Here is an 11,871-nt window from a genome sequence, read left to right as displayed (position 1 = left end):
TAGCCATAAAATGAAAGTTTGACCGTCCAAGGGAGGGTTTCTGAAGGGCTCAGGGGGAAAAGAGGCAGCTCCTGGACAGAGGGTGGAGGAGGGAGCTCCCACCCAGCAATGCTCAGCAGTCCCTGTTTGCTGAACTCACAAAAGATAAATTGCAAAAGAAAAGTTGCAGATTTGGTCCATTTTAGATGCCAGCAGTTTGTGATGGAGTGCTGGCAAAGGGGTGGATGGGAATGGAGCCCAAGAAAGTGCTGTAGTGATGTGCTATTGCTGTGAGCCCCTGGCATCCCTTTCAGTGGAGAGAAAAATGTTGACAGCGTGTCTGGGGGATTTGGCTTCCTCACCCCCTGCATTCAAACAACATCTACAGGAAAAAAAAAACCACTTGAAAGAGGAGCAATCAAGAAGGTGACAGGAGAATTTTCACAGAGATGCCTGTGGCTTTGCACATTAGTTACTACAGAGTAACTACAGCGTGGATTTACACCCCACCCCTGCCCTGTGCTGAGCCATGTGCCCACTCAGGGCCCGGGGCAGGAGGCAGTGCCAAGCAGTTTCCACATTGTGAGGTTTCTTTTGGTGGATTCTCCATGTAGACAAGCCCTGGGAAGCATTGAATTTGCTCTAAATTTGGGGTGTTTTTCAGGAGATGGGTGTTAGGGAGCAGAAATGCCCTGCAGGACAGCATTTCTCAGTCAGTCCATGCTCTCAGGTCACAGGTTGTGACACAACAGAAGGGTCGGGCAGTGCAGCTCTTGGTCGTGTGTCCCCAAAGTTTGGATCAAAGAGACTCAGGGAGCCAATGGACGTGGCCAGAAGTCACAAAGCCTGGCTGAAACAACAGGCAATGGAGCTTTGCATAGTCTGGGTGGGTGGGTGGGTAGAGGGCCAGCCCCAGGGAGTCCCCACAGCAGTGAGGAGAGGGGCTGGGGCTGGATGGAGCCTCCAGGGGGATTGGATTGGGTGCCACAGGGATGGGCTGAGGGAGCCAGGTGCTGTGGAAGACATGGCAGGGCCTGTGGTACCTACAGACAGAGTGGGAGGAGCAGAGTCTGTTTTCCTGTTGTGGTAAATACAAAACATTAAAAAATAATACAACAACTCCTGGAACTGCCCCCAGGCAGCTCCGGGGACACCGGAGATTTTCAGAGCTGTGCGAGGGGTGCAAGGAGAGGAGCAGGAGTCTAAAACTCCTCCATGCCCCTGAAAATCTCCTGGAAGGCCCTAAGCTGAAGCCCCAGAGGGTTGGGGGGTGAGCACTGGCAGTGCTGGGGGCTGGATCACGCTGAAGCCTCTGCGTGCCGTGGCATCAGGGGGCGAGTGGGTAGAAGGGGCTCTCCGTGCCCTGGTGCTGCTGCTGGGCATCAACCAGGCTCTTGTCTCAGTGCCAGGGGTGCCAACCTCCCTCTGGGTGCACAGAGAAATGTGGGGGTTCACAGGGAACGCCTGATTTTGCCTTCCTTTAAAAAGCCCACCTTGGGATGGGGGTGAGGAGGAGTCCGGGGTTCTCATGCAGCAACATCCTCCTCTGCCAGCTCTGAGATCTGCCCTAAGTGATAAAAGAGCTCGTAGGAACAGACATGGAGAACATTCCCAAAGGCATGCAAATGGTCATTGTCTCTTTTTTTTCTTTTTTTTCTTTTTTTTTTTTTCATCAAAAATACAAAAGCACCCACCACATCCTCCAGCTTTGGCGGCTGCGTTTCGTTCGGAGCAGAGCCGTGGTCCTGCTGCAGCTCTGCTCTCCCTCCTCCTCCTCCCTGGAACAGCTCTCAGCTCCTGATGGCAGTTTGAGCTTTGTTTTTGTTGTTTTGTTTTGGTTTTTTTTTTTTTTTTTTGTAGAGACAGAGAATTCGACGATTTAAAAACCAACAACCCCCCAAAAAATCCAGTGACTTGTGCCAAAATTCTCAGGAGGACTCCTCAAAAACGTCCCGTTCTCGCCTTGTGTTTTCCTTCCAAAACCAGCTTCCTTCTGGAGACTCTCTCCTCCTCTTGCACGAATGAGGTAGTGGATTTCCCCCTTCTCCTCTCCTCTCCTCAGTGGCCTCTCCCATTGCTCCTCAGGGTGATTTTGATCCCGTCCCTGGCCCAGGCTCATTCCCAGGAGGCGGTGAATTGACGCATGCGTTCCTTCCGACGGCGCTCCAGAGCAGACTGTCTAGGGCTGCCCACCTACACTGTGACAATTTTTTTTTTGTTTTGTTGCAAGGCTGAAAGTAAAAACCCCAAAAGGAAAGTTGTCTTCCTCCTCTTCAAGGTATTTGCATGCTGAAACGTCTTCTAGGAAGCTGTAAAAGAAAGAGCGGCTTAGGGCAGCTTCCAGCAGGCAGCAGACGCTCCCCTTACTCTCCTTTTGGGTGTTTCTGAGGTCCCTTTTTGCCTGAGCTGTGCTGATCATGCTGTGTTTGGGAGGTTCCCAAAACATTTTGGGATTGTATTTCTGGGCAGGTTGATTTGTGTCCTGAAACCTTTCTGGTTTTACAGCACTCCACTCTTCTAAACCCAACCACAGGCTTTGCCTTTCACCAGGGAGACCTTGTGTGGTCACCAGGGCACTTTGGACAGCACAGGGAGGGCTTTCCATGCTGGCCATTTGGGCAATGTGTGTTTCTACTGGAAGGAGCCCATTCTCTGAGGTGTTTTTTACACGTTTGAGCAGCTGGTGATGGCCAAACCAAGCTGGAGTCAGCGCCCTCCCACTGCACCCAGGCTGGGAAAGAGGGGCAGGTCTGTCCTATGCCCTGGGCTGGAGCTGGGAGCCAGCTGAGGCTCCTGCTGGAGCTGGGCTGAGGGAAGGAGAGGGAAGGGTTACCTCCAATGCTGAGTGAAATGTAGAGCACGATGATGATGGTCCCCAGCACGATGGAGACGATGCTGAGCAGCCTGGCCATGCGTCCGAGCCGCCGGGCGCCGTCCGTGTCCCCCTGCTGGCCACTGTTCCTCGACTGGGGAGACACAAAAAGAGTCCCTTGAGAGGGGCAGCAGCTCCAGGGGTGACTCCCTGGCTGCAGAACCCCAAACTGAGCCCCACTTTCTTTCCTGCTCCTTTAATTGGCAATCACTTGGTTCCCGAGCAAAAAAAAATGAGGATTCCTGGTGAGGGAGAAGCATCACTGCTGGGGGCAGGGCCTCCTGCTCCTGCTGGAAAGGATCTCCTGGGCACCCTGCCCTTGGCTGGGGCAGCACCCAGCACTTAGCAGAAGGGCAGCTGTGAGAGGGTTTGTGGTGGAATTACTCACCGTGCGTCAGCATTTGCTGCCAGCCCGGCCCGTGGGACCAAAAAGCCTCCCCAGATTTGTGCAGTGCCCTCCTGCCACCCCCAAAACCCATTGGGAAGGGGGTTTGGAGGGAGGAAAAGTGGGTGAGTGGGTTTAAAGCCTCTTGGTGACGTTTTCACCTGGTTGGGAAAGCTTGGAGTGAGGGGAAAGGGAAGCAAGGTGGGACAGGGAGAGAAGGGAGCCCAGCATCCTTGGTCCACTGGAGGAGTTGGGCAAAACCTCCCAAACTTCACTGGGAGCAGGGTTTTATTGATGATTTAACTGCTTTGAAGCAGATATTCCTCCTTTGGGGCTGCTTTCATGTATGTAACACTTTGACATGGGTTAAAGGCTTCTTCCCCTGGCCCATCCATCTCCAGCCAAGCTGCCTTGGAGGAGAACAGGGGGGTCTGGGGCAGGCTGTGGGGCAGCAGCTCCACAGCCCTGTGTGACAGCTCCTCCCTTTGGAGCATGGCTGCTAAAACTGGGGAAATTCTCCATTAAAAAAAAAAACAAACAAACAAGTGTACTAGTTAAAATGAGTTAAAGGTGGAAGTGGATTAAGGCAACCCCAGTTTCTTTTCAAAAAATGTGTATCAGAAATAGCTGTGATGGAAATGATCTCCTGCCTCGTGTTAAAAAAATAAAAATAACAAGAGCAGGGAGGTCCAGGCCAGCTCCAGTAATAATCATAAAACATCACAGAGAATCTGAACCAATACTTGATGTTGCTGCCCCATTTCCCATTCATCCTGCTTTAATTCTTCTGCCTCTTGGCAGCACCAAAACATCCCCAGCCCAGGCTGTGCATGGGCAGCTGCTCCGTAGGAAAAACACAGCTTTGGAGGTTTCCATGTGCTCCTCTGAGTTTGTATCACCACGAAAATAACACAGCAGAGCCTCAGACAGGGGGGTGGCTGCTTCCTCTGCCCCCCTGCCCACGTCCTGCCCCGCTCAGGAGCCACCCTGGGCATCGCTGTCCCCAGCAGTGACACAGGAGTGCTCAGGACCTTGCTCCTCCTGCTCTCACCAGCAGCTCTGCCAGACCCACTCTGGAAGCAAAGGGATGCAGCCAAGAGCTATTTTCATCCCAGAACAGGAGGTGACAAAATGAAGCCTCATGGGTTGGTGGTGAGAGATGGGGAGGATGCAGGAGCCCAGGATCCCTGCCCTGCTCACTGACAGCTCCAGCTCTGGGGATTTCAATTTTCAGTCTCTGATTTTTGTAACAAATTTTGCAACAATATTTTGGCGGGGTGTGGGTTAGATTGCAAATATGCAATCTAAAAAAAATATGCAGTTTTAGCTGTCTTCCAGGCAAAATTCAATATATATTTACCACTACAGCTTCTGGAAGTGATTACTGCTCATTTATCCTCAACAATTATGAGAAACACATCAGCATTGGCATGGGGTGTTTAGCAAGAATTTGGTACTGTACATATATTATTAATCAGAGTGGAACAGTTTGATTATAGCTCTCTAGTATCACTAATCCCCTGTTTTGCTTTCCACATAAAAACATTAACATCTTGTTTATTAATCGAGGCTCACCAAGGCAGAACATCTCCAAAAAGCTCGAGGGCTCTGGGGGAGTGAGTCACTGTGTGAGTGCCAGGGGACTCCCTGCTCCAGCCCAGAGCTGGAAAATCTGCAGGTGCTGGGGAGTGGGTGCTGCTCTGCAGCCCCTGTGGGCCAGGTGAGGCTGGGTGGCTCAGGACTCATTAATTTCACCTGTTTCCCACTGCTGTCTGTTCCTGTTACTGCCCAAAATGGGTTTTTTCCCTAAGTGGCCTTGTTGCAAATGAAGGCAATTACTTTCCTGTGCTAGTCCCAGGGATGGGGAAGACAAATCATCCCATCCTCTTCCCTGCAGTCCTTCCCAATTGATGAACTGGCTTTGGATGCTCTTTGCCGTCGTCCACCAATTACCCAGAATAAATCATTAATCCTGGACACTTGGTGTTTTTGTTGAAGGAAACATTCCAAGAGAGGCATCAGTCAACTCCAGAGTGAGGCAGATGACTGTGATGGGTGAGGACAGTCTGACTTCTCCCACATCTTCTGACAATGACAGAATTTATTTTGGATACCAAGTGCTGTGCCCTTGATGTTACTACATCGTGGTTCTGGCTGGATTTTTTCATTTTCCTTCATTTATTTGGAGTTTTGGGCTCTGGGATGTGGCTCCTTTGCTTCTTTCCCCGAGGTGGCTGCACTTTGGTGGGAAGAGGAAAGGATTCAGGGCAGGAATGCAGGGTGGGTGTGTGGTAGCCAGCCTTGCCCTGCACTCCAGGGGATGGACACATGCTTGTCCACCAGTCCCACTCCCTCTCTTGGGGAGTGACCTGAACCCTTTAGAGCAGCCAGATCATCACTTGGTGAGAAAAACACATCCAAGAGTCTGTGGAGAAGCCTCCAGGTAATTAATTTCCATGAAATCAGTGTTAGCAGGGGCAGGCTGGGGGTGGGGGGGGTAGAGCAGGGTTTTTTTCCACCTCTGGCCATAGGCCCCTGTTGGGATCTGAGAGCAGCTTTTGAAAAATGATTTATGAGACACTAAGCTCAAAAGCATTCATTTACTTTCCTCTCTGGACGCTGCTTATTACCCAGAAAAAAAAAAGCAAAAAAAAAAAAAAAAAAAAAAAAAAAAAAAAAAAAAAAAGCTTTCATGTGCAAAAGCTTTGACTGAGGAAAGAAAAGCACAATTGCACAATTGCAGAGCTAAAGGAATGTCAGCACATTGTGGAAAGGTCCTCCTGGCTCCCCAGGCAATGGGAATCACAAAAACCTGGTTCCTGCTCAGATCTGGGCATGATCAGGCACACTTGGGCTTTACTCTGAGAGAAAACCTGAGCCAGGGGAGTCACTGGGAGCTCAGTTCCTCCCTGCTGTAAGCAGGTGAAACATCAACCCGTGCCCTGAGAGCTGCTCCAGATGTTCCCTGGTTCCTCAGGGAGGATGGATCCCTCCTCATCCTCAGCCAGGTCCCTGGCTGGCGGGTGGGTGTGTGGAGGAGGTGATGGTGCAGGACTAGAGAGGGCTGGAATGAATTAACCCACAGGACAGAGGATGTGCAGTGGCTGCTGGTGTGCTCGGTGTGCCATTAACCTCGTCCTCAGCTGAATGCACCTCCTGCCCCCCTTCCCCAGCTCTGGGTGAGCCCTGGGCGATGCTGCCAGTGCCCTTGGGAGCAGAGGGCAGCCCAACAGCCTCATTGCCTTGCTGCTCCTGCCTCCCTTGGGTGTGACAGCCACCACACCCCAGCCCCTCTCAGCCTGGCAGGAAGAACCAGCTCCTGCTCTTTTCCCACTGTTAACTCTCCCCCTGGTGTGGCCCAAGGCCCTGACGCCTGCAAGGGACAGTGTGAGGATCTGTTTTGCATGAAGGCCAACGTGGCTGGCAAATCCCCGTGAGAGCCCTTGTTTATTACCATGGATATGCAACACCCAGCTGCTTTCCCTCTCCTTGCAGTGCAAAGCCAGACGAGGCTGGCTGGCTTCCCTGGCTGCTGCCTGAACAGGCTGTGCCACACAACTGTACTACGCAGATGACAGCTGGCACTGGCAGAAACGATGATTCCTCCTCAAAATGGAAATTGGTCTCCCTAGAGGGCTTTTTGTGGCAAGTGCCCGTGCCTGCCTTCAAGTTGTTGGTGGTTTTTGGGGGGAAGCGCTGGCTGCAGGTGCCCCTCGGTGCATTTCTGTGTGGTAAGCAGGTAATGGAGCTGGTTTTCAAAGAAAAGATTTGCCTTTGTTGCAAATCAAAGGCATAGGAGGTGCTGGGTGTGTACAAGAGAGCAGCATCTGCTGGGGAAGGGGGTGGCTCTGCTTGTAGGGCTGTGCTGGCTGAGCCACCTGTACCCGAGATGGGTGGGAGGCCGGGCTGGCTTCATTCTCCCCTGCTCGGCTCTTAGTGTATTTGCTGAGCTGTGGGGGATGTTTAATGGAGGAAAATTGCTTCTCCGGGGCGACTAAAGGAGCTGCAGGTGCAGCCTGTCCCCTTGAAGTGCCTGAGGCCAGGCAGCAGCCTCCAGCCAGGGTCTCCCCAGTGCTGCAGGGCTGGGCTCGGAGGGGCGGAGGGAGGTCCCTGGTCAGTGCTGCGCCCGCAGCTCCTTCCCGGGGAAGCCCGCGGAGTCCTGGAGCGCTGCCTGGGGACAGGGACCGCGCTTCCCGGAGCCACCGCGCTTCCCGGAGCCCTGCCCTGGAATCCCACCCCCTCTCCATCTCCATCCCGCCGCCTCCTTTTCCATCTCCTTTTCCATCTCCATCTCCATCCCGCCGCCTCCTTTTCCATCTCCATCTCCATCCCGCCGCCTCCCCGAGCGCTGCCCCGGGCTCGGCGCCGCTCCCCGCCCGCCTCCGCCCGCCCGCGCCCCCCGGTCCCGCACCGGAGCGCGCTGCAGGAGCCGAGCGGGGCGGCACAGCCCGGCCGAGCGCTGCGGGAGGGGAGCGGCTCCCGGTGCCGGTGCCGGGGCTGCAGCACCGCGGACAGCTCCGGGGCGGCCGTCGGGGCGGCGGGGGAAGCCGGAGCGAACCGGGCGGGTCCGAGCGCCCGGCGGGTCCCGCACTCACCATGATGGAGAAGACGAGGGCCACGATGTTGATGGGCCAGACGGGGCAGAAGCAGGAGAAGATGGCGAGCACCAGGTAGTCCCGAGGGCGGCCCTGCTCCGGGGCCGCCGTGCTGGTGGCCGTGGACGAGGCTCTGCCCAGGCTCAGCCGGGACGGCGACAGCGGCGGCGCCTCCAGGTGCCCGACCGACACCGACTTGTAGCCGAGCCCGTGCCCGTTGCGCTCCGTCTCGCCGGGCAAGGCAGCCGTGAAGGATTTGGAGCCGCGGAGGCCCTTCTCCTCCCGGCCCTCCGTCGCCGACAGCAGCTTCTCCGTCTCCTGGAAGCGGGTGGGCAGCGCCGTGCCCGAGCCCGGGCCCGGGCCCCCGGGCGCGGAGCCGGTGCTGGCCATGGCCCGGCGGAGCGGAGCGGGCTCCGGCAGCGCCCCGCCGCCGCTCTGCGCTCGGGGCCCGCCGCCCCGCGGGAGGCCGAGCCGGGCTGGCCCCTCCTCCGGCTCGGCCCCCGGGGCAGGATCGGGGCCGCGCACCGCCCCCGGGGTGTCCCCGGCCCCCCCTGCCCTCGCCCCCTTCCCGCGCTCGGCCCCCGCCCGCCCCGCTGCGAGCGGCGCCGCGGCCCCCGGGGACGCTGGCGGGGATGCGGCGGGCGGAGCGCAGAGAGAGCCGGGGAGTCCCCGCCGCCTTCAGCCCGGCCCAGCCCAGGGCTCCGCCCGCCCCACCGACCCCCAGCTCTTCCCAGGGGCTCGCACGGGCTCTGCTCCGCTGCAGCGGGACGGGAGAGCCCAGCCCCGAGCGGGCTCCGCCCGTGCCCACGGGGCTCGGGGCCGCCTCCAGCCCCGGAGGAGCGGGGGGAGCCGAGGGCAGCGCCGTGCGGGGCACACAGAGCCCTGCTGCCCCTGCTGTCCGTCCCTGCTGCCCCTGCTGTCCGTCCCTGCTGCCCCTGCTGTCCGCCAGCCTTTCCGCAGGCAGGTGGGGACATGCGACACGGAGCAGACCCACGAGCCCCTCGTCGCTGCGGAGAGGGGCTGGAGCTGCCCTGGGTCGGGCAGGGCTGCCCGGAGGGGTCTGGGCAGGGTGTGGGTGCCCGTGGCACCTCTGGCTCCAGCAGCTCTGGGAAAGCATCGTCCCCTGGCACAGGGTTGGGAGAGGCTCTGGGCACGCTGTGCTGAGCTCACCCTGCCCTCGCTGTGTGTGGGTGACCGTGCTGACTCCACAGCTGGGGACAGGGACACCAGATCAGTGGCACACCACGGCCCTACACAGGACCTGCAGAGCAGAAAGGGTGCCTGTGCAGTGTGAGCTCCATCTTCTCCATCTTGGGAGCAGGGATGATGTGAGGGGTAGGAAGGAGGGCAGGGCTAAAACAACCCTCAGAGCCTGGATGCCCGGAAAAAATGGATGTTTTGCACCCATTGTGTATTATGCTTCAGTTCCAAATTTGCCAGGGGTTTCCCTGGCAGTGAGTGCCATCTACGGGGCACACCCAGCACCTTCTGCCTCCCCGAGAGGTGCCCAAGAGCCTCCTGCCAGCCAGGACCTGCTGCCCAGCCATGCCTGGAGCCTTATCCCATCCCACAGCCTCCAAACAGAATTAGGAGCCACAGTTTGAGAATGTGGATCTGAGAGCAGTGGGGTGACCCTGCTCGGGGGGGGTCTCACGGGGTTTTGGTTCCCTTCCACTCCTGCCTCTGGGACCATCTGTTTCCATCTGCCTCACTTGGGCTGACCACCAAAGCTGGTGTGGGAAAAACAGGGAGATGCAAATTCGGGAGGGGGGAGGAGGGTTCCTTCCTGAGTCAGGGAGTCACTGAAACATTCTTTGCACGCTGCTGTTGCTGTGCTCTCACTCCCCTTGTGATGGCTGCTGCCAGGGCAGGGCAGGGCCGTGCTCTGCTCCAGGGAGAGCCCGAGCAGGGAGAGCCACCCAGAGCTGCAGGGAGGAGCAGGATTCCTTCAGAGGATGTGGCTGCCGGCCTTCTTCTGGCGAGGGGAGCACCTGTCCGAGGCTGGAGCCAGAATGCCTCACATCATCAGCACTTCAAAGAAGCTCCTTTGCTGAGCAAAGAGCTCTCTCTCCTGGCTGCCATCAGTTTTCCTCTGCTCCTGGACCAGCTCCCCTGTCCCAGCAGGGATTAAGGAAGGAGGAGGAGATCCAGGTACTCAACAGCAGCAGGTTGGGATGGTTGTTCCAGCACGTGTCCCTGGGCAGGGAGAGAGCTCAGGCTGCCCCTGGAATGGTGGGAGCAGAGGGGCTGGAGGAGCTCTGCAGGGCTCAGCACTGTGGGAATCCCGCGGTGCAAAATGTCCTGCCCAAAACCCTGCCAGCTGCGGCATGTGTGGCTGTAAATCCCTGCCTGATTCCTGCAGCAATTCCAGTTTGCTGAGCCTTGGGCAGGAGGGAGCCCTCGAAGCTGGTCCAAGCTCTCCAAGCCAGAGGGAAGGGACAAAAGGGACCTTTTCAGTAAAATTCCCCCTTCCTCTCCTCCACCCGAGAGCGTGCTGTTGGCCCGTCCCAGCAGAGCCACTTCCCTGGCATCAGAAGGAAACCCCAATTGGATGGGTGGGTTTATGAAAGCCGACATCTGTCTCCCCTCCCGGCCTCGCAAATCTGCCAGGCGCAAACGTCTGTACCAATGAGCTTAGCGTCAAAAGTGCCAGGGCAGTAACCTTTGCCTGCTCCTGCTCCCCTCCTTCACCGGCGGCAGCCGCGCCACCCGCCAGCCGGGGGCTTTAGCGTCATCCCCACGGCCCATCTGTCCATCCCACACATATTAACAGCCACTGCCCTGCTGCTGGGTTTGCAACTCGTGTTTTCTCGCAGAGCAAGCAAGAGGGAATAAATAACAGCGGCGATCAGCAGCAGTGAGACCCCGCGACAAGGAACACGGAGCCGGCACTTCCAGAGGAATTCCCGCCTTCCCGCGGATGGGAGGCACGCAGCGGGGTCCTGTACCGCGTGTCGGGGGCTCTCGGAGCCCGCCAGCACCGCGGCTGAGCTGCGCATCCAGCAGCGCTTCCCTCCCTCACCCTGCGGTCCCTCCGGCTCTCCCCATGTGTCCCTCGGCTCCGTTACCTTCCCGGCCCTGCAGGTCAGTGCGAGGGGAGGCACCGCTGCTGTGCCCAGCCCTGGCAGTAGCCCGGCTGCCAGGGGACAGCCCCGGCCGGGGGCTCTTGCGGGCTGCCCGTGAATCGCTGCTGGCCGGGGTGCGGGATCCCGCCGGAGCCGCAGGCGCGATTCTCCTTGGGGCTCTCGTGGTGATGGAGCTGCCGCTGAGGGGGAAACGCCGCGCTGAGAGGGGACGGAGGGCACCGTGCCCCGGCAGGAACGGGCTCCCAGGGCAGCTGGGGGCGGCTGCCCCTCAGCCCCGGCTCCTGCGCAGGGAGCCCGGCCCGGGCGCGGCACTCGGGGTGGGCGCAGGGCCAGCAGCACCCGGCGCCGCGCAGGGACAGCGACAGAGCCGCGATCCGGTTGATGGCTCGCCGGAGCGTTGCGATTTTAGAGAGCCTTTTGCCACCGAGGTCGTGCTTGAGGGCCAGCCGCAGGGCGTTGAAGGCTTGGTTGTAGTCCAGAATCCTCTTACGCTCCCTGACGTTGGCAGCCATCCTCCTGGCCTTGGAGCGCACCGGCCTGCTCCTCTTCCTCACCTTCGCCCCGTCCGTGTCCCCCGGGCTGGCGTCTGCTCCCTTGCCTTGGGACACCCACAAACCCTGCCTGTAGCACGCCTGGGGTGCGTCCCTCGCGTCCAGCTCCTCCTCGGAGCTGTCGGGCTCCGGCCGCCCTTTCCCCACGGCTGCTGCGGCCATGGCAGCGGCGAGGGGCAGCGGGAGAGGCGCTGCTGCGGTCCTGCCTCCTGAGGGGTGTGGGTGACACTCCTGCAGGGACAGGAATCCGCCCCTAAAAACCTTCAGCGGGGCTCGTCACGTGTCCGCCCCGACCCTCCTCACCTGCGGCAGGTGAGGCACAGGGACAGAGCCCTGCCTGCCCCCTGCTCTGAGCGTGAGGCACCAGCGCTGGGCTGTCCAGGTGGGATGCTCCAGGCCCCCG

General features: G+C 58.5%; 2 protein-coding genes across 2 annotated transcripts; both read right to left on the bottom strand.

Annotated features, from left to right (window-relative positions):
• Positions 1-1,793: 1,793 nt before the first annotated feature.
• LOC139599832 (trafficking regulator of GLUT4 1) lies at positions 1,794-8,358 on the bottom strand. The gene is made up of 3 exons (XM_071447498.1): positions 7,832-8,358; positions 2,813-2,945; positions 1,794-2,288 (listed from the first exon to the last, which is right to left on the bottom strand). Exons 1-3 carry the CDS (start codon positions 8,219-8,221, stop codon positions 2,281-2,283), a joined length of 531 nt encoding a protein of 176 aa, XP_071303599.1. The 5' UTR covers positions 8,222-8,358; the 3' UTR covers positions 1,794-2,280.
• A 2,516-nt stretch (positions 8,359-10,874) lies between these two features.
• BHLHA9 (basic helix-loop-helix family member a9) lies at positions 10,875-11,630 on the bottom strand. The gene has a single exon (XM_071448126.1). It carries the CDS (start codon positions 11,628-11,630, stop codon positions 10,917-10,919), a length of 714 nt encoding a protein of 237 aa, XP_071304227.1. The 3' UTR covers positions 10,875-10,916.
• Between the last annotated feature and the right edge of the window lie 241 nt (positions 11,631-11,871).

Source organism: Agelaius tricolor, unplaced genomic scaffold (assembly GCF_023055355.1).
Source record: "Agelaius tricolor isolate 1412-34295 unplaced genomic scaffold, bAgeTri1.0.p SCAF_25, whole genome shotgun sequence".
In the NCBI taxonomy this organism is placed as follows: Eukaryota; Metazoa; Chordata; class Aves; order Passeriformes; family Icteridae; genus Agelaius; species Agelaius tricolor.
This window is presented reverse-complemented; position numbering and strand designations above follow the sequence as displayed.